Source organism: Theobroma cacao, chromosome 9, assembly GCF_000208745.1.
Source record: "Theobroma cacao cultivar B97-61/B2 chromosome 9, Criollo_cocoa_genome_V2, whole genome shotgun sequence".
Classification (NCBI taxonomy): Eukaryota; Viridiplantae; Streptophyta; class Magnoliopsida; order Malvales; family Malvaceae; genus Theobroma; species Theobroma cacao.
This window is the reverse complement of record NC_030858.1, coordinates 3,671,316-3,692,086: the sequence shown is the minus strand read 5'-3', so window position 1 is coordinate 3,692,086 and position 20,771 is coordinate 3,671,316. Positions and strand designations below refer to the sequence as shown.

Sequence of the window (20,771 nt, the reverse complement as noted above, 5' to 3'; positions counted from 1 at the left end):
TTAGACTACGAGGCACAATCGAAAAACTGGCATAGACTCCAGGCTCTAGACAAAAAGCCAGTGGGGTTGGTCTTAATGCATTTATTTAAGTGTCAGTGGGAATAGCCATCACTCAAATCAAATTTGAAATCTGGGCATCAATTAAAAGTCTCCTCTGTCGGAAAATGTAGCCTCTCAGTATTGAGATGTCTAAGCCAGGGAGTAGAGGACGACCTAGCTGGGAAAGCCGCCAGCCACCGAGTGCGAGTACTAATTATTGCGGAACTATTGCCTTTAGATCCGGATAGTGTTGCATGCTCTGCATGTTGGATGTCGTTTTCCATTGGCTAAGGCAGGGCAGCCAGTTGCTCACGCCAACCAAAAAACTTTTCGCTCCATCATGGATTATTGCCTAATTGTTTGCTTTTACATCATTCAAATGAACTTCATAATTACATATATTTAATTTATTAATTAGTATATAAATTTTTATTTATTAAATAATATTTAATTTTTTTATAATTAAAAAATTAAATATTATAAATATATTACGTAATGTAATTTGAATCTCTTTCAATGTAAGTATTTATCATGGTAGTACGTTGTAAATTCTCATTTCCACCTAAGCAAAAGACTTAATAAATCTCATCAAACCTCGGAGAATGAAGAAAACCTATTGCATTGGGCCGGCGCCATCTAATCCTCCCCTAACTCTGTCTTGTTTTTTTCTTTGTCAAATCTTCTCCTTCTTTTTAGCTTCTGGAGGAGTATTACTGGTCACATTTCCAGGTTGGGGGATGTGTCATTGCATTTTTAGGTCTCATATAGTGTAATTGGAAGGTACTTAGCAGATCTGTCATGGTTAAACATGATTTCCCCGTAAATTAGTTGTCCCCTGGTCATTTATTTTATTTCCAATAATCAAGGATTTTACTCGTCATAGCCACAAGGAGTGTCCACATATTTAACAGGACACATGACGTCTGAAATTGTAAAGGCAATTTCTAGGTGGTCTGGTCTCAAACACATGCCATAAATTAAATCTGACCAGGCATTGCTAGTCACAAAGTTAAGCGACTTTGAATTGATCTGGCTACTACAAAACTCCAATTTTCAACGGTTCTGCCGTGGAAAAACAGGCAAGCTCCCGGTTTTGGACACCAAATAGTACCTTGTTTTGTTTTAAAATGAGGCAACCCGGCCCCATCCCTCAAATAAATAAATAAATTTATTTATTTAAAAAGCTGTTCTGTTCTGGCATTTTGTTGTGGCAACTAGAAACTGTACAATGAATTTGATAAGTGCTACCATAGTATTCGTAGAAAAGGAACTTTGAATATCAACATATTTCTGACTGCACTTTTACCAGGACTAAGAATAGCTTGATAAAACTTCACTCCTCAATTTTGCAACCTCCGTGTCAAAATTGTAAAATGTGGTCTCCAAGGGCCTAACATTCCCACAAGCTTCTTCTAAATTTCCAGGGCATTTCCACCACTTCCTGGCTCCTGCAAGAGTAAAATGCCACAAGGTTCATGCACATTGTTCAGAGATTAAAATATATACAAATATGTCTTCAAGATTTGTGCATTAATCTATATTAGGATACTACTGAATCTCATCAACTTCAGACAAAAATGGAAGATTTGTGCAAGAAAAGTAGATTTTCCAAGAAATTGAGGTCCAGTGGTCAGAGAGATGTGTGCAACTACACCACTAATTTATATATATATATATATATATATACATATTTAATTGTGGATGTAATGCTTTCAAAATCAATTCTATATTCCAGCCAACGATGAATCTGTGTCCTTGCAAAATACTACAGAGAGGCAAGTTATTAATTATTCAAGCGTTTGGTCAAACTCTGAATTTGACTTCCTCTGCAGCCAATACCATTCTTTTGCCTCCCAAAAAGAAAATGGAATTTTGCTTTATAAATGTGAAGTTTATAGTAGGGATTTATTTTTAGAATTCATATATAATATTATAGACTATATTAATTATAATTCGCCATTCTATATATAGGATTGTGTAAAATGTATACACTTTTTGTAAATAATACATAGTCATATGTCATGGCTTAATGAATGCAATTATTGATTATGTTAATGAATATAATCCTCATTTTGTTGAATCAAGAAAAAATTATTTACGGTTTATTCTTAATTAAGTGAATTATGTGAAATTGTTGATGGAACGAAATTACAGAAAAATAAAATGAAAATCGAAGTTTGATAAATTATATAATTAACTCGATCTTTGAGTATATCAAATGTTCATAAAACTATAACAGGTTTTGTATAAATGGGTGGTGATCTAATTAAACACTCATGACGTATCTATTTATTTTGTTTAGTAAAAATTGATTTAAATTTATGTGATTGAATGTTATATTTAGTTAATTCTTTAAATATTATCAATTTACTCTATAAGTTTTTATGAATGTTGTAAGTATTAATTATTGAATTTAATTTTTTATTTAACCATTTTTAAATCAATATTTCACATTTTTTGTTTAAGTAACTCCACCTAAAATTTTCTATTGTAAATTTGTAAATAAATAGGTAAAAGTATAATTCGGGTTCGGAATATATTCCATGAGAGGAAATTGGTTTAATTTGTGTGGATTTAGAACGGTGAACTGTGTTAAACGTAATTTACGGAAGGGCTTACTCCTTGGACTCTTAATACGAAAAGTAGAAAACCTTGGAATGTGATTCTCAAGTCTATATTCAACACACTACTTATTAGTCTTAATTTGACTCTTTAAATAATTAAACGTTGTTAATTAGTTACTAATTGTTCACGTTTTGTCCCATTTGGGAACAATATTTGTGCAAGCTGATTAACTAGCTACTCAATTTAACTATACTTTCCATGATTTTCAATATTTTACTTTTCAAGGATGAATTAAAAGTTATTTAATTGCGTTTGATTTTAAACACTCTTTTTTTATATTTTTTTTCCATTTTTTGCATCTTTTATAAATAAAAAAGGTGAAAAACCAATTAAGCTAAAATAAAGTCAGCAAAAATTAAGCACGAGATTCATGGAGAGGAGCAAAATGTCTTCCAAATTAACTTAAATGTTAGTCGTCGTCTAAAAAGCAAAGAATTTGCATGTTCAATTTCTTCAAGAGAAATGGAGAGATATATTATATATGATTAAGTTGTTTCCCGGAAGCTGTTAGGTAGGATTTGTCTCCTGAAGGGTATGACTGTCTCTGTTTTTGTCCAGCTTTGTATCTTTCTTGATGTTCTGAAATGGAGAAAAATGCAGGGTTGGGTTTTTGGCCTTAAGGAAGTTCAGGGGGGTCTCTTACTTACGAGAAGGGAGCTCTGTTCCCTGCTTTTCTTTGGGTTATGTGTTCCATGGCCTCACTGGGTTTTTAGGAAAATAAGAGGTGGGGGAGGGGCTGGCCTGCTAGTCCTATTTCTTGTGCTTGATCATTGTTTTATGTTCTGACTGTTTGGCAAATTGATGGACGGAAATTTGGATTGCTGTTAAGTCTGAATGATGTTTCTGTTTTCTACTGGTTCTTTGTTAGGGAGAGGGGGTCGAAACGGCCCACCAGGTGTTGATCTGATGACCTAGTTGAGCTGTTTGTTTCCCCTCTAGGATTGGAAAGGGGAATGTTTGTTTAGGAATTTGGTGTTAGGGGCTTTGGCTTTGTTCATCGTGTAATTTTCAGAGTTATGCCATCTCTAGGATTGAGCATAGGTCTTAAAATTACAGTTCTTTTGTACTTTTCAATGGAGTTTAACCATTGGTTACTCCTTTTAATGAATTATCTAACTTTCAAAAAAAAAAGTTGTTTCCCGGAAGAAATTTTAGGAAGGAAATTGGGAACTAGTTTTATAATTAGTACTGTTGTTTACATGAAACGTTTATGAAGGAATAGATAGTTTATATTAGAGTTTGAAGATGCATAGAAATTTAACAACAACCTTTAGCGAAAGTTCCCTTCTCTAACGAACCAATTTCACATTACATGTATAATATTACAAGAAAGGAAATGGTCTTCCCTCCCTTTCTCTTTGTAAACCAAACTCTATCTATCTTCAAGTCCACTACACGTGCTTTTAACATGACGTCTCTCATGCAACTATAAATACATGCAAATTCTGAGCCTTTTTATCACCTTGTAGAGCCATTGTTTACCTTCAAGTTCCAAACCATAGCTTGCTTTCATTTCTCTAGCCACCTTAACTCTCAAGGATCATATAACCCAAAATGGCTAAGGTTGCCATCATTGGAGCTGGTGTTAGCGGCATCGCGGCTGCTAAACAGCTCTCTCACCATAACCCAGTTGTTTTCGAGGCCTCGGATTCCATAGGAGGGGTCTGGAAAAGCTGTTCCTATAATTCTACTAAACTACAATCTTCTCGTAAGGATTACCAGTTCTCGGATTTTCAATGGCGTAATCGTGATGACCCAAGTTTTCCTTCTCATGTTGAGATATTGGATTACTTGGAATCATATGCTAAGCACTTCGATGTGTTGAAGTTTGTCAAGTTCAATTCAAAGGTGGTGGAGGTCCGCTTTGTTGGTGAACGGGAAACAATTGAGCTGACAGGAAATGCTGAGGAGCATGGAAGTCCAATATTGCCAGGCCATCCTGTTTGGGAGATTGCTGTGCAAACTAACGATTCAGAAAACCTTAAGGTTGTTGCTTTTACTCTTCCTGTTTTTCTTCTTTTCTCGAATATTGGCTTGTATCCTCTGATTTAAATGGTTACCAAAAGACATACTACTTGAACTAGCCTGGCTAATAGCAACAGATCACCAAAAAAAAGAAGAAGGCTAATTGGAAATTGGCCTTTAACATGAATTATTTCAGTCTCAGTAAAGAAAATTATAACCCCTCTGGCAAGAAGAATAGAAGGAGGATAAAGAAAAAGAGGGAATGAAAAATTCAAGTTTGATACCTAACATAAAATATTCCTCTATCAAAGTCCAAGATAACTACATAATGGTCTTCAGCTTTCATGGTGCTGGAAGTTTGATAGTCAAGCCCTCCGATATGCCTTGCTTTTAAGGAATCAAATAAATTCCGTAAAAAACGGCTATTCTTTTTAAGGATTATGACTCACTAATTCGTCCTAAAAGATTATTGCAGTATAAGAGTAGTAGGGCATTATATTATCCATATTTTGGTAGGTGCATGCTGATTTACTCGTCTACTGTTGTTGCTTTTTCAGTGGCATGCCTTTGAATTTCTCGTTGTTTGCATTGGAAAGTATGGGGACATACCCAAAATTCCAAGTTTCCCCCCCGATAAAGGCACTGAGATGTTTCAGGGAAAGGTCCTTCACTCAATTGATTACTGCAAGCTGGACAAGGAAGCCGCTTCTCAGCTACTTAAAGGAAAGAAGGTTGTCGTTGTTGGCTGCAGAAAATCAGCCATCGATTTAGCTGTGGAGTGCGCAGAAGCAAATCAAGGTAATCGTTTGCAATTATTTAAGCTTGACTATATCTATTAATCAGAACTTAGAATTAATAATTTTGTTAACTAATGCAACTAAGTTAGAAGTAATTCATAATTTTAGATGCATCAAGCTTTGTGCATTGCTTTAGGAGGATTAGTTTATCAAGTGATTTATGAAAGGGGTATTTTAAAAAATAGTTCTTAAAGATAAGATATTTTTAAAAATAGCTCTCTTTATAGTTTTAACCAATTTTAGTCAAGTTCGATAAAATTATCCTTAATAAAGTTACACGCTATGATGTTACATGCCATGCATAAAAATTTGTGACAAGTCATGGTTAGCGTGTTACACGTCATGTACAAAAATCTGTGACAAACCATAGTTAGCGTGTGACACGTCATATACAAAAATATGTGATACGCCATGTACAAAAACCTGTGACAAGCTATGGTTAGCGTGTGACACATCATATATAAAAATCTGTAATAAATTATGGTTATCGTGTTACACGCCATGTACAAAAACATGTGACACGCCATGTACAAAAACCTGTAAAACTTCAAATCCTCTCAACTTTTTTCTTTTTTTTTTTTGATAATTTGACACAGATTAAAGTGTTTCTAACATGTTTTCATAAATCAAAATATAAATATTTTTTTATCTAAAACACCTACTTTGACTAAAAATAAAAAAAAATTCTTTGAAAACCTAGATTTATAAATTTATAAATTTTGAGTTTATTGATATCTAGGTCCCGAATTAATTCAATTAAAAGTTATTTCATACATTTGTGATGATTTTTACTATTTTAGTTTTATCCAAAATACTTAAAAATCGAATTTCTTAAACAACCACCCACTCAAGCACGTCAAAACTATTGTTTGGTGTATTAAAAGCGTAAGAAAAAGAAATATGAAAATGTAAGAGAGAGAAATTGGAAGCATAGCAGGTGAATACCGAACAGAGAAATCGATAAAATTTGAGAGACTGAGATGGTGAGAGAGAAATTCGAAGCACAAATAGAGAGAAATTGTAATGAATAGTTTAATTTATTTAAAATAATTTAAAAGGTATTTCTGTCAAGTTATAACTAAATATGGTTAAAAATAGTTAAATTTATTTTGATAATTACTTTTAAAATATTTTTATCAAGAAATGTCATTTTTCATAATTTTCTCTTTATGAAATATTTTCTACAATCTTTGTGATGAAATTATTACTACTTGCTTAGTTAGAGACCGAAATTTCCAAATCAAACACCATCTACCAACCTTTTTGCCTTTGTATGGCATATTGAATTACTTATCATGTGATTATTATGTGAAGGAATATATCAAAATTGAACCGTCTCTTATAGATGGAATATTTTTGTATGATGCACGCTAGTCTAAGGATACTGCGTGTGGCCTATATTTGTAGATCCTGTTTCAGTAAGTTATGGGGCAGGTAGGGGTCATGAGTTTCCACGTTGGGAAGGTCGAATTTGCATGGATTTTTTTTTGGTTTTAAAAAAGAGATTGGAGTGGTCAAAATGTCATGCACATGACTAACAAAAGCATCCCATGCACGTTTGGACATTAGACTTTATTGACCAAACACGTTTTTCAACGCTTCTGAATCATAACATTAGAATTCCACTATTAGAATTTGGACTTTGAGGAATGAGAAAGTGGCGAAGGAAATGAAGAAAAAGGATATGTTCAATTCGTCCTTGGCTTATCTTGGAAATTTTGAAGTTCCTTTATTAACCAAATGCGTACATTTCACATGACAAGCAACTTAGGGTTTCGTTAGGTGATTTTGACTTTTGAGAGATATGGGAAAAGGAAATCGGGAAAATATTCAGATTTTTTATTATATTTTTATATAATTAATCATAATTGTGGTAATTTTTGCTAATGATGATTTAAATAAAGGGCCAGAAGGGCAAGCATGCACCATGGTGGTAAGGACACCTCACTGGACTGTTCCCCATTATTGGGTCTGGGGTTTGCCTTTCTTCCTGTTCTATTCCACAAGGGCTTCTCAGTTCCTCCATGAAAGGCCTAACCAAAGCATCCTCAAGACCCTCCTTTGCTACCTGTTATCTCCCATGGTGAGTCAACGCATTAATTTCTTAAAGCCCTTATTAAGACAACTTTTTCTTTTTCTTTTTTTAAGGTTTAGTGCTAAGCTGATATATATTGATGTTCCTGACAGAGGCGTGGAGTTTCAAAGTTCATCGAGTCCTACTTGCTTTGGAAACTTCCATTACAGAAGTATGGATTGAAACCAGACCACCCGTTTGAGGAAGATTACGCATCTTGTCAGATGGCCATCATGCCAGAAAATTTCTTCACTGAGGCTGATAAGGGAAATATTGTTATCAAAAGAGCATCAAAATGGTGGTTCTGGAAAGAAGGAATTGAGTTTGATGACAATACTAAAATGGAGGCCGATGTTGTAATTCTTGCAACCGGTTATGATGGCAAGAAGAAACTCAAATCTATTTTACCAGAGCCTTTCCGTAGTCTGATAGAATATCCTTCTGGGATCATGCCCTTGTATAGGTAATTGTTCAAGCACATTGCACCAGAACTGCGTTTCACCGAAAATAACATAAACAAACATTGTTTAGACTAATGTGCCTCAACTTAATTCCTTTTCCAGGGGAACAATCCACCCATTGGTACCGAATATGGCTTTTGTGGGTTACATCGAAAGTGTTTCAAACCTTCACACGTCAGAGCTGCGTAGCATGTGGCTTGCTCGACTAGTTGATGAAAAATTTAAGCTCCCAAGTGTTGAAAATATGCTTGAACAAATATCTAGAGAGACGGAGGTCATGAGGAGGACATCCAGGTTTTACAAAAGGCACTGCATTTCCACTTTTAGCATCAACCACAGTGATGCAATGTGTGAAGAAATGGGATGGAACTCTTGGAGGAAGAAGAGCTGGTTATCAGAAGCATTTAGCCCTTACGGTAGCCAGGATTATGGACACGAAAACTAAAAATCATATGGTCATATCATTCATTCTTCCCTAATTACGGGTTAACTTATGTGTATGCTAGTCTGAAAAGAAAAAAATAATAATAAGTGAGGAAAAGTACAAGTAATCATAGAAAGTCATTCATTGTCCTTATTAGGACAATGAGTGAAGAGAAGTATTAAGTAACCATAGAAACTCAGTCATTGTCCTTATTAGGACTTAGCTGTTTTCCTGTGTTTTTCCATATCACACTGAAAAAGAAATAAAAAAATAAGTGAAGAAACATATTCTTACTATGTAGAGGAAATTCAGAGTTATGTGTCTCAGTGCAGTATATAAAGTTTTAGATCTTATTATAAAAATTGTCCAAAAGTCAATGAGAAGTCAAAATCTCCCACCTTTCCTTCATTTGATTAACTCACCATAATGACTTTTAGTAAAGACACTGAATACATTTACCTTATGACAGAATTAAAAGCTCAATTCAATTCCTTATGCCAAGATTTATCTTTTGTAGAAGCTGAGTGAGGGCTAGTGGAGTTGTGAGTAGTGTTCTCAGAGGGCCAAAAACAGTTGTTTCTATGCCAGAGACGAGGCATTCATGCTAGATTTCCTATCAGACTTGACAACATCAAATTATGTTGGTAATTGAACACAGAATTTACATCAATATTCTCATACCTTGTAAATCCAGGGTACCAGGGGACAGGGGCACCTCAATTTCCTAGAACAGAAATGATCAGCTGGTTTACTTGTAATGTAGGTCCAAATCCAGATTACAACCATAGCAATTACAACAGGGGGGCTTGAATCATACAAAAACAAACACTTGTCTAACTCCAAGAACAGAAATGCGAGTGTCTGATGGAGGAAAGAACAAAAAGAATTTCTAGAGACGTTTACAGACTTTGAAGTAGTTTTAAGGTTTCATCTATATGCTTCTCGGGCTGAAACTGGTTGTTGTAGATGAGTTGAACCACCCCATTCTTGTCAAGAACATAGGTCTGTCTCCCAGGCAATGCTCCAAACAGATCTGATGGCACTCCCCACTCTTTCCTCACCTTGTTGCCCTCATCACTCAGCAATGTAAATGGAAGTCTGTATTTCTTGGCAAATGCCTGATCAATTAAAAAAATTGTTGTCAAGTTCAAGCAATTAAGATGACATTAATTGACAGGTCAAACCCATAATCCCTGGGTGTGATGAAGGACATGGCCACTCCAAGACAGCGGCAAAATTGTATCGTAGTATAATTGTAAATGCACAAATCTTACAAGAACCCCGGAGTTCATTTTGCATCAATGATAAAAATGCCATATGAAAATGAGAATGATATCTAAGTATTATCTACTAAGCATTTTCAGCATATCCAGCTGATCGCCTATTTTAATTTCCATACAGACTGTTGAAGACAAGAAGACATGAATAAGTATCCGGTATGGAATTATTATTACTCACAATCAAGAATAAGCACCGAGAGAATATACAAAGACAATAGAATTTCTAATTATCACACACAATGAAGATTTAGCTTCCAGAGTAAGAGGAATTTGTGTCCTCAAGAAAATCTGAAAGGAGTTCATACACATATACATATATATTCTGCTCATAACCGCCCGAGAATGCTAAAAGTGGAAGGCAATCAAAGTTAAATCTTCAAGGTCAAATGTATTCTACAGCAAAAGGTTTATGTTTTACCTTGTGTGATGATGTGTCATCACCACTTATGCCAACAACTTCAGCTCCTGCTTTCTTAAACTTTTCATAAGAATCTCGGAAAGCACATGCCTGCAAAAGTATTAATTTCCATCAATCCTTGGGGCTTGCATCACTTATACTTAACAAAATTGAAAATTCACAACCATTTAATCGCATGAATGGCACCCAAAATCAGGCAACTAAATTTTGTTGCAAGTTTGCAACAACCTAAAGCAAAAGAATTCAACAATTTAAGAAACCAAGAGTGATTGCAGGTGTAAAGGTAAAGATTTCATTACTGAAATCAAGGCTACCAATTTTCTATTATCTCCTGTCTTAATTGGCTTCCACAACAGCAAAAAATAAAAATAAAAATTAAAGATATATGTAACAAAGACTTTAAAACAGTCACCTGCTTTGTGCAGCCAGGGGTCTCATCAGCAGGGTAGAAATAGACAACCACAGGCTTTCCTTTAAACTTGGAAAGGCTCACATTTTTCCCATCCTGATCTTTCAATGCGAATGATGGAGGCACTGAACCTTTGTTCACCTGCAAAACCCCAGAGTCATAAGTAAATCACCCATAACAGTAAGCCAATAAACACACAATGTAAAGCAATGTACCTTGGCAGAAATGGAGGTCTTGAAATAGGAAGAAGAAGGGATTGAAAGAGAAGAAGAGTAAGAGAACTTAAGGCCATAAAACTGAGACTGTGAGGATTTGGAGACAAGTGGGAGACATTGAGAAACAGAAGACTGAGTTTTGGGAGTGTGACAAGGGAATAGAGAAGCGAGGGTACGGTTTGGAAGAGTGAGAGATGTAGCCATTTTTTTGGTTAAGATGAAAGGGGAAGTGCCTTGGTAACAAGAGCAAAGTGTACTTTGGTTGTTGCTTGGTTTTGCTTTTTTGATTTTTGGAGAGAAAGATAAGAGGTTGTTGGTGCCTGGGTGGCTATTGGATCAGAGAGGGGTATGGGAGGAGAAGATGGATTGCATTAGATTGGCACTGCGTGGACAATTGCTGTCCGCCTGTCCCCAGCCATCACCCCTCGGACTACCCTTATTACACAGTTATAGGCCTAAGCCTCACCCACACTCTTTGGCCTCCCATTTCTGTACTTCTTTCTACGGCAACCATTGTAATTTCTCTTACGTCTTTTTACTTTGATTAATTTTTCATTGTAATATTTACGATTTGATTTAATAAAGGCATGGTATTTTATTATTATTAGGGTGAATGGTATTTTATGTTTTGTATAAAATCTTCACACTTTTGTCTACACTGGGCCACATACATATGTAAACGGCGTTGAATTGGGCCTAGAGGACGAACCCATCATTCGACTTTGGTTCAAGGTCCAGTCCTTTGCGAAAGAAAGGCGGAACGCGGGATATGTCGAATCGAAATACTCCCATTATTAACAACTAAACAAAAGAGGGTTTAGGGTTTTTGGGTAGTCAGCAATGGAGGGATTGCAGAATTTGGTCCGCTCCTTCTCAAAGGACACAAAATCAGGATCTCCTACTTCCTTGGCCGAAATTCCTTACAAGCTTGGCGGAGGAGGAGCTGGAGCTTCTGCCGCTTTGTCCTCTGATAATACCTCTCGTGTTTTAGTCACCAGACCTCCCAGGTAACTTGTGTTCATTTCAATCAAAGTGAACTTTGATGGAAGTGCTTCAATTTTTTACATTTTCTTTATCTCGTTTTGTTTGGAGTTTGCAGGCAAGCGGTCTCGCTGGGGACGTGTTCAAAACTCTGTGCAATTTGCTTTGCTGCTGGAATCGTCGTGGGTTACACACTCAAGCGACGTGTCCGGCGCTGGGCTTCCAGGCTTCTCAAACGATTAAAAGACGATTAATAACATTAACCCCTCAAATCCTGTTAATGTCTTCATTTTAGTTTTGTCTTTTGCAATGGCAATTTGTCCTTTCCCCCCGTAGAATTTCAAACAAATCGCAACAAAATGTAACCTCTTCTTGATCCTTAATGATCATTGCTATTTCACAATGTAAGAAAATATTACAAAATTTGTAGTGGACAAAAGTTTTACAATTTCAATGCTATATATTTTACATTTACATCTCAACTCTAGGTATAAATACATGCAGTATACATATATATTTCTTGTTGTAGTTACAAAAAAGAAACAACAGGAACAAGTTGTGGAATATATATATATATTAATGCAAGGATCTTTAGAAATATTCCTTGTGGAATTCGAACCGCGTGGATGTCTTGTGACTCAGCTCTCGTGATAGCTTCTTCAACTCCTTTGCCAACACCGGCATTCCACAATAGAACACTCCTGCAATTTTAACCATCAGATACAATTCCTGTCAAAGCTTTCCTTAAACAGTTCTTTTTCCCCTTTTCTAAATGCAGAGGGATGGTTCTAATATATATATATAGTATAAAAACGGGATCAAAAGGTTAGAAATTGAGTTGGGTACTTCTCTTGATCGGTCGGCTAAGCTTGGGACCATTATAGTATTCCATACACTGTTGGATAACTGTACTAATCTTCGTTTCTTTTCGTTTTCTTCTATTTATCCAATTAAACATGACAGCTGTGGGTTAAGCTGAAAGGTCATAAAGGCTTTATTTTTTTTTCCCCTTTGTCATTAGTTGGTGGCGTACAGCCTTGTGATGCTGTATTTTAAGTACCCGTAGTAGGTTGAATTGAATGGGAGCCAATTATGGCCAGCCAGTCTCGTTGGCAGAATCCATAACTCATATCCCACTCCCAGATTTTTGCTTTTATTAAACTAGTCGTCTGCTTAAACAACAAATAATCATGAGTCTTTGATTAATTCTTTACTAGACTATGGCCTGTGCATTGCACGCGAATCTCTTTTTATTTATTTTTTTACTTTCTTTTTTTTTTATACTCTTCACGTTACTAAATGAGGAAGTCCTTTTGAATTTTCCTTTTATATATGTTATAAATTTTTCTCTCTTTTTTTGGGCCAGAAATGTATTTACCTACTGTGGCATGAGGATGTTTTGAAGCTATTTTGCTGAAAACTTCTTTCCAGTTAGGCCTTGCGAAATGTGTCCTCACCTGCATCATCGAATTGAATATCAAAAGGGTCAGTCACTGCTCACGCAAATAATTGGGAATTTTAAAAGGTTGTTTGGTAGGTGAGAGAGAGAGGATGTAAAGAAAATCTATCTTTCAAATTGGGCAATGATATGTGCACATTTCAATTATGTACGCCTACTAAACACTTTTGTGGAACTTTAACATGATTAAAAACTGATACATAATGAATACTCGGATGAAAATGACTTTTTGGGAGTACGCTTATTATTATGATCCTTTTTTAAGTTACTTAGGAAACGAAGATCATACTCGGGTTCCTGATAGGATGTCAACCCCATGTTTAGCATGGTTTAGAGCTTGGACCATCGTAATCAAGGTTGATCTTGCATCCCCTTCTTCGTAGACACTTGTAAGGTAGTTGTGCAGCTCAATCTGGCCCTGTTTTTGAGTGTCGAAACAACAAGAGAGAAGAATAAGACATTGCTTTGGGAAGCTTGTTCTTGTAATGATAAAAAACACTGGATTTGCTCTAAAGTTGTATATGTATGTAGTATTACTTTGTGATCCATTTCTGCAACTTCATCCATTACTCCTTTAAACCATTCAAAGGAGCCGGGTTCCCTGGTGACCCAGTAGAAATAAGCATTCCTAGTCCTCTGTGGCTTCTTCTTTCCACCGTTAGTCGAGCTTGATTTAGCTGTGAAATTCGAAGATGCAAGACTGTTCCAGCTGTCGTCTGATCTAGTCATTTCTGTGGTGGAACTCTGTACCATCAAAGCCGCAAATATTATTGAGTGGAAGCAAAAAATACTAATAAATTATGCACAAAACAGTCCCATTGAAAGTGGCTTGTACCACTTGATCTTCTGCTCTTGAATTGTTTAAAAGATCTCTAAGGATGCTTATAAAAGGGGTGGCTCCAATTCCTAGCCCCGCAAGGAGCAAAACATCATAATTCCTGTAGTCCTGTGCCGGAGCCCCATATGGACCATCAACAAGCAACTTTGGTTGGCTGCATCAGTAAAACATGTTGAGTTAATAATTGAACTTAAAACATAAGAAAGTATCGTTTCCTGCTAGTGTAATTACCCATTCTGATCAATATGTCCAGGCTGACCAAATCTAGCTCGACCTATAACAAATGGTGAGTCATTAACATCAGTGAAAACTCGTTTCAATTCTTGCGTCCAGTCTCCTACCGTCCGGATGTGAACGCTAAGACACTCATCTCCTGGTGCTGAAGTAATAGAAAATGGGTGCCTAAAAATGAATCTAGTGTCAGTTCAACGCGCAATAAAGTACAAATAAATTTCCAAAATTTTGATAGGTAAGACATCAAACAATGTAAAGGCCATTAAGATTAGAGGACGCAGGATATCCATCAAAATCACGCATACCATTCAAATGGGGAGATTGATGGGCACTGTAGGAATATGTACTGCCCACTTTTATACTTGAATCCCGGTGGTTTTGACATGACCATGCTGAAGACATTTCCTGGTAGTACCGAAACCTGCGCATGTTAAAGAAAACCTTGTAAACTCACAAAAAGGAAGCTAAGAAAACTGCATTCTTTCTTGTTTCCTCAAAACATGGATATCTCAGAAAACATGAATATCATTTTATGACAAAGCTTAGCTAGATAGAATAGTAAAGAAAAGAACTTAATCAAATTACCTTAAATATTTTTACTGAATAATGTTCTGATCTACACGTTCTTACACTACGCTCCCCCATGTAAAGCAACAATGGAGCAGAGATGTACATCCATGTCTGCATCACCAACATAGTTAGGACTTCGCATGTAGTTTTCTGTCATTCTCATAAAAAGAACTATGATCTTAAAGTTCTTACCGATCTCTGATACCACTTGTGGGCCAAGAACAAGAATGTTCCATGGATCACTAGCAAAACGTAGACAAGACCAAGAAGATGATGAGAATACCAGAATGCATTGAAGCCTGTCAATCTGTTGAATGGTGCAGGGAGTCTCAATACATTTCTGCGGAAGTGACTTGTTGCTAATATAAACGCAATGGCCATGAAAATCACCATAGAAATCCCCGTCACGCCCAGAACACCAGTCAAAAGCTCTAAATATGTCGGTCTTTTGCCATGACTGAAGTCAGAGGCTATGAGAGCAAATTTTTCTGGAGAAGAGCGCGTGAGGCGGATAAAATCGCATGACAAGTGGCTTCCTGCATGAACTAAGACTCCAATGGCTATAGCACAGGCAATTATCTGTGAAATTGAGGGAGAAAAAATTTTGTTAAAATAAGTTAGTGAGTGCGATAACAAAGTCCATTAAATAGCCCTTTCTTACCTTGTGGAAATTTATGTTGTCATCAAAAGGAACAAAGGACCTTGCTTTAGTGGACCGAAGCCAAGTCAAAGTGTTTCGACAAACTGGCAGAAGAATTAGAGCCAAGTTGAGCTTGAGAGTCTCGGCAGCTCCTTTGGCAGTGCACAAGCAATATCCCATAACTTGGAATGCTGCCCTGTTTTTATATTGCATGAATTTCCAGGCAAAAAGCGTAGCCATTGCCATCATCCAAAGCAACAAAATCCATCCCCTTCTCCAGTTTTCTAGCATCAAGCACCGGAGTGCAAAGCACACTCTTCGGAACATGTTTTTGGGCCTGGCGGAACTAATGTTCTGACTCCAGGCAACACTAGTTGTGCTAAGTGGCCTACTGTTGTTCATATAATTGTCTCTTTGTAGAAGTAACGTTTCCAACTGCCATAACTGAAACGGACCCAAATTGACACAATAAGTCCTACTTTATTTGCTTATCCGAGAATATAAATTTGTGAAACGATAATGAATTACTAATTGCAATAAATTTGAACTAAACATCTGAAATAATCAAAACTTGAACGTGACATTTATGATTTACCTCAATGTACCCGAAATTCTCTGGATCCAATTCTTCCATGATCAGTGAGGCATATTCTTCAGCTTGTTCTTTCAGCTTGGATAGCTTGTTGGCTGAAGCACTAAGCATTATAAGCTGTGTTTTTAAAAATAATCAAATAAATGAGAAACAAATTAGATAATGACATTGTAGGTCGACATAGAATAAAAAATACCAAATAAAACATAAATAATACATGTTGATTAATCATATTTTCTTGGGAGTAATTCCAATTAGTGCTGGGCTAGATTGTCCACTCAAATTAAAAAATAAATAAACACTAATCATTTGATAATGATACAAGTAAGAAAATGAAATGAAAGTTACCTCCTGTACTTCTTCCCTTGTGACTCTTCCATCCTCGTTGCTGTCAGCCCTGCAAAATCTTGATCAACTAAATCATCCAATTTGCAACCCAAAAAAAAGAAAAAACCCGGCAACACATTAATCAACAACAATATTAATAAATTAAAGTAAATTAAACTTAAATATCAGATCTTGTCCGCTTCCCGCGAAACACAAACCGAAAAGTTACTAGCAACCTCGTCAAGTCGTCAACTGGGCCATAGGCCATCAGCTTTAATGTAGCGGATAAAATCAGGTGCTCGAGTAACTACTCAAAATTACTGTTCTCAACCAATCAATTCAAATCACTGGTCCGGATTTCCACAGATCAAACTCTCGGTCGCCGTTGCTTTTGTAGAAAAACTCATTCTGCCAAGAAAAAGTAAACAGCGTCCAGACCGTTAAGAGAGAAAAGGAGTAAGGAAGAGAACGAACATGTCAAAGAAAATCTGAAGACGCGCGTCAAAACTCTGGTCTGAAATCTGTAACCAGAAATCATGAAGCTCTTCCTTTGTTATTTTCCCCATTCTCTGTCTCCTTCTTCTTGCTAACGCATCGAATATCCCAACCGCGAACTCCTTCGAATCCACCATCCCTACGTCAGACAAAAAGAAGAAAAAATAATTCAAATTTTCCTTTTTTATTTTCTTAGTTGCCAAACAAAGTACGAGAGTAGGAACCTATGCAATCACCGAAATCTTCTCTAGCAAGCAACCCGTCCTTAGCCAACGACTCGAACCTGGACTCGACCCGTCTCCACATTTCTTCAGCGTCATTTGCACCGGTCGTTTTACTAATAAACCTGAGCCCTCTCAACGCACGTTGAGCACTCGATTTCGTCCGTTGAAGCTTAGCCTTGATTCTCCTCTCGTCACGCGCCGTAATCCTACGGTCCTGATCATTCTCCGCCGATGATGAAGCTCTCGATGATGACCCCGACTTTAACCACGCGAACTTCCTCCGAATCCTCGACGTCGCCGAAAGACTCCTCCCTAAAACCCCGGAAGAAGCCGTTACGCTGGAGGGTTCCTTCTGGTCCGTAATCGGCGGAGTACTCGGCGTCACGCTGCAAAACACAATGGAGTCGTTCTCGAGCTCGAGCGTGACTTCGACGAGGTCTTGCTGGTTATTCCTCTGCAAATCGCTTAGAAAAATCGGCAACATTGCTCCACCAACGCCGTAGTCATCTGCAGAAAGATCTTCGAGGTCATCCGGTAAGTCAAATGAACGGCTGTAATTTGAAAGCTTCGAACTGCTCCTTCCAAACGAGTGAAACGACGCCGGCGACTTCATTAATCCGGTGCGTCCTCTTTCTCCAAAACTTCGAACTCTCTTTATTTTCTTTTAACAACTCTGTAACGGTGCTAATTTTTTTCCCTAATGTTTCTGTTATTTTTCTTTTTGTTTTGTATATATGTTCTTGTTCTTCTGATGCAATTGGGGGAGAGGATTATTAATAAAAACAAGACAAACACTTCCCAACCGATCACTTAACACGATTTCAACGCTTCGGAGATTAGTCGTGCTTATTTCAGAGTAGTTGAGGTTTTGCCAAACAAATTCTTGAAAAATATTATTCCCCTACTAATAATAAATAATAATTTACATTTACAAATATCCAAAGGGGAAGGAGGAGGAGAAGAATAATCAGAGTTGGGGCTGCTTGCATAAATTAATGAAAGACAAACAAATGAAGAGGTTCTTAGTTGATGAGGTCAATGTGGGAGGTGGGAGTTTGGAATATATATATATATGTATATATATGTATATATATATGTATATTATGGTATAAAGAAAATGTTTTTCTTTTTCTTTCTTTCTTGGTTGGCGATTTTCTTATCAACTTTATGATCGGCTATCCTGCTTTTAGGAAGCGGCGGTCTTTGTATTTTCTAAATTTGTTGCCTTTCGGATTCATTAGAGATTTTAATAAGGGAAAAGAAAAAAGAAACAGTGATTTATAAGCAATTTTTTCACTGTTTTAATTGTTTGGTTGAAATTGAAAATTAAGTCATGGTTTAGAAAGTGACAATGTGGTGATTGGTGAGAGAAAAAATCTGAAATTTTGCATGCGAGTAAATATAATATATATATATATATATACTATTCTGTAATTTGGATAATTTTAGCATGGTCAAAATCGTGTGAATTTCTTCCTAGTTGTGTAGCTGCTCCCTGCAGAATCATACGAACTACACCTGGTTATGGGAAAAAAGAAGAAAATTTCAGTTTGATCTAACAACGAAAACTTTCCAATTCTCCCAATTCTTTGCCAAAGTGAATTTCTTTTGTTTATGGCAGATGTATTGCATTAGTTGCAATCAGCATGTAAACCAAGGAAATTTCTGGTGAGTTTTTTTTTTTTTTTGGGTTTTGCATGAAAAATTATGAACCATAATTACAGCCATTGATATAGCAAGAACAAGATTTAATAATATAATTGATGTAGTTGTCATGTTCGTGTCGCCCACTTTCTGCTATGTCAATCCCTTTCTCTGAAGCTACCATTTCAATACAGGAAGAGGAAAGCTGTTTCTCTTTCTCCATTGTTGAACATTAAATTAAGAGTTTTATGGCTACAAGCGTCAAAACAATGGCCAGAACACGCCACTGCCTTAATTAGCTTCCTCTTCACCCATGCTTCCATTATTCGCCATTGGAAACGTTTCTTTAATTTGTCTAACACACACTAGAAATTAAAAGGAAAAGTAGATAGAATTCTGCTCAACATCTCTGTGTAAAGGCCGATGTCGAATGTCTGCTCTCTTTCCTTAATTCCTTCTTCTTTCGACACTCCAATAGTAGATAATGTTACCAAATATTGAGTTCTATCTTTACTAGTACTATACTAGCTAGAACTGCTAATTTAAAGCATGTTGGTAAAGGTAACGTTATCATCTCCTGAAACATACATTTCCCTAACATATAGGTTTTCTGACTTTTCCATAACTTATATTTGCATATTGGGTCACAAAAAACATTATTGAAAAGATAACCATATCTCTTCTTCAAATAAAAACTAAAATTAATTTACATTCTAATCTGCCTATATATAACACTGCATAAACAATATTTTGGTTTCTTTATTTTATTCCAAGGGTGTCTATTAAAAAATTGGCAAATGCAGACTATTTAATAGTATGGATTTTGACATGACATGGAGTTTTGGTAGGAAATAATAAGATTTGTCAAAATCTTTTAAATAAAAAAAAAAAAAGAAGGTTGGAAATAAGCTTATTGGAAGGTAAGAAAGAACTGTATGATCGTAAGCCCTTCTAGAAGGCCTGCAAACATTTGCAGTACAATTGGAAGTATAGCCCTCTTTTTATCTATAATTGTGTACTTTACAACTTTGACAGTTGAAAAAAAAAAAGTTCCATGCTTGAGTTCTTTTGCTGCACCCACAATTCATTTCACCGACTTTGCCTTCACTGCAGCCTCAATAATTCGTGTGCATTTTGCAATCCTTTTTTTTTTTTTTTGAATTAATGGTTGTTGCATTCAATGCGTGTTCAAGCTATGGCTTGTTGCATTTGCACTCGAAGTTGAGTAGTCATATCAATGATATAGTATTTTCATACCTATCTAACAGAATCTGACCTCTTTGTTCAAACCCTTTGATTCTCCTGCTAGCTGCTTGATATATCTCAGTAATACTACATGTTTTACAGTAAAATATTTCCTATGTTAATCTGTCTTACGGGTATTGACCTCTTTTACCCCAGAACGTGTTTTCATAACATCCATAATTCCATATGCCAAAAAAGAAAAATATTATGAATTTGGAAGTTAAAGTGAAAGCGAAATTGGATGTTGCCCACGTCCCTGTACGGCTTGCTTAAATAATAAGTTAGAAAAAATATGTACTCTCTAAGGGGAAAAACAAAAGTACAAAAACTTGACATGTAGATCAAAGGTGCATCTAGTACAAATAGCTTCATGCAGTTTGCTTTATCATACAGTAGTTGAGATGTAAAATTCACGCGTCTCAGTTCTAGACTAGGAAAACATTTAAATTGAATTAGCCTAAGTAGTGATAGTTTTATGATGGGTTTAACAGGGGTTCAGCATCTGCATCATATATAAATGTTACCACTGCAGTCACTGTTATAATACAAGTCTCTTTAAATTGAAAATTACAGAAAAAATAGTTTTATGCAATCATTTGACGTTCCTTTTTCAGTTATGCATATTCACAGACCTTGGCAAAAGGTAATAAATTATTAAATGACTTATTCCCTTGCTTTCTTTAATTATTCAACTCATAAGTCAATAAGTATCCTTTTCGTAAGTGCAGTGAATGCCTTGTTTTAACATTTATTTTCTGGTGATTGGGTTTCAACATTTGACAATTGGTGTTGTTACAAAAAGAAAATTGAAAATA

General features: G+C 36.1%; 4 protein-coding genes across 4 annotated transcripts; 2 read left to right on the top strand and 2 right to left on the bottom strand.

The window, feature by feature from the left end:
• On the top strand, window positions 4,147-8,644 carry LOC18588231 (probable flavin-containing monooxygenase 1). The gene is made up of 5 exons (XM_007012496.2): window positions 4,147-4,650; window positions 5,187-5,427; window positions 7,331-7,509; window positions 7,614-7,963; window positions 8,064-8,644. The coding sequence occupies exons 1-5, from the start codon at window positions 4,219-4,221 to the stop codon at window positions 8,404-8,406; spliced, it is 1,545 nt and encodes a 514-aa protein (XP_007012558.2). The 5' UTR covers window positions 4,147-4,218; the 3' UTR covers window positions 8,407-8,644.
• Window positions 9,022-11,139, bottom strand: LOC18588230 (peroxiredoxin Q, chloroplastic). The gene is made up of 4 exons (XM_007012495.2): window positions 10,708-11,139; window positions 10,496-10,633; window positions 10,084-10,173; window positions 9,022-9,503 (listed from the first exon to the last, which is right to left on the bottom strand). Exons 1-4 carry the CDS (start codon window positions 10,909-10,911, stop codon window positions 9,285-9,287), a joined length of 651 nt encoding a protein of 216 aa, XP_007012557.2. The 5' UTR covers window positions 10,912-11,139; the 3' UTR covers window positions 9,022-9,284.
• On the top strand, window positions 11,314-12,162 carry LOC18588229. The gene is made up of 2 exons (XM_007012494.2): window positions 11,314-11,714; window positions 11,807-12,162. The coding sequence occupies exons 1-2, from the start codon at window positions 11,548-11,550 to the stop codon at window positions 11,940-11,942; spliced, it is 303 nt and encodes a 100-aa protein (XP_007012556.2). The 5' UTR covers window positions 11,314-11,547; the 3' UTR covers window positions 11,943-12,162.
• Window positions 12,224-18,111, bottom strand: LOC18588228 (respiratory burst oxidase homolog protein E). Its single transcript, XM_018128331.1, has 14 exons — window positions 17,068-18,111; window positions 16,823-16,982; window positions 16,370-16,418; window positions 16,025-16,138; window positions 15,451-15,873; window positions 14,982-15,368; window positions 14,805-14,900; window positions 14,525-14,640; window positions 14,217-14,387; window positions 13,983-14,139; window positions 13,685-13,891; window positions 13,437-13,565; window positions 13,067-13,145; window positions 12,224-12,389 (listed from the first exon to the last, which is right to left on the bottom strand). The coding sequence occupies exons 1-14, from the start codon at window positions 17,678-17,680 to the stop codon at window positions 12,280-12,282; spliced, it is 2,811 nt and encodes a 936-aa protein (XP_017983820.1). The 5' UTR covers window positions 17,681-18,111; the 3' UTR covers window positions 12,224-12,279.

Bases quoted from the DNA above. Each gene is read 5' to 3' on its own strand.
- LOC18588228 (XM_018128331.1), bottom strand. From the start codon at position 17,680: ATGAAGTCGCCGGCGTCGTTTCACTCGTTTGGAAGGAGCAGTTCGAAG. The intron at 14,388-14,524 runs GTATGCGTGATT...ATTCATTTTTAG, and splicing joins TCAATCTCCCCATTTGAATG to GCACCCATTTTCTATTACTT. The intron at 14,140-14,216 runs GTAATTACACTA...TTACTGATGCAG, and splicing joins GGACATATTGATCAGAATGG to CCAACCAAAGTTGCTTGTTG.
- LOC18588230 (XM_007012495.2), bottom strand. From the start codon at position 10,911: ATGGCTACATCTCTCACTCTTCCAAACCGTACCCTCGCTTCTCTATTC. The intron at 10,174-10,495 runs GTGACTGTTTTA...ATACTTTTGCAG, and splicing joins CCCCTGGCTGCACAAAGCAG to GCATGTGCTTTCCGAGATTC. The intron at 9,504-10,083 runs GTAAAACATAAA...TTAATTGATCAG, and splicing joins ATGACACATCATCACACAAG to GCATTTGCCAAGAAATACAG.
- LOC18588231 (XM_007012496.2), top strand. From the start codon at position 4,219: ATGGCTAAGGTTGCCATCATTGGAGCTGGTGTTAGCGGCATCGCGGCT. The intron at 5,428-7,330 runs GTAATCGTTTGC...ATTTAAATAAAG, and splicing joins GTGCGCAGAAGCAAATCAAG to GGCCAGAAGGGCAAGCATGC. The intron at 7,964-8,063 runs GTAATTGTTCAA...TTCCTTTTCCAG, and splicing joins GGGATCATGCCCTTGTATAG to GGGAACAATCCACCCATTGG.
- LOC18588229 (XM_007012494.2), top strand. From the start codon at position 11,548: ATGGAGGGATTGCAGAATTTGGTCCGCTCCTTCTCAAAGGACACAAAA. The intron at 11,715-11,806 runs GTAACTTGTGTT...TGGAGTTTGCAG, and splicing joins TTAGTCACCAGACCTCCCAG to GCAAGCGGTCTCGCTGGGGA.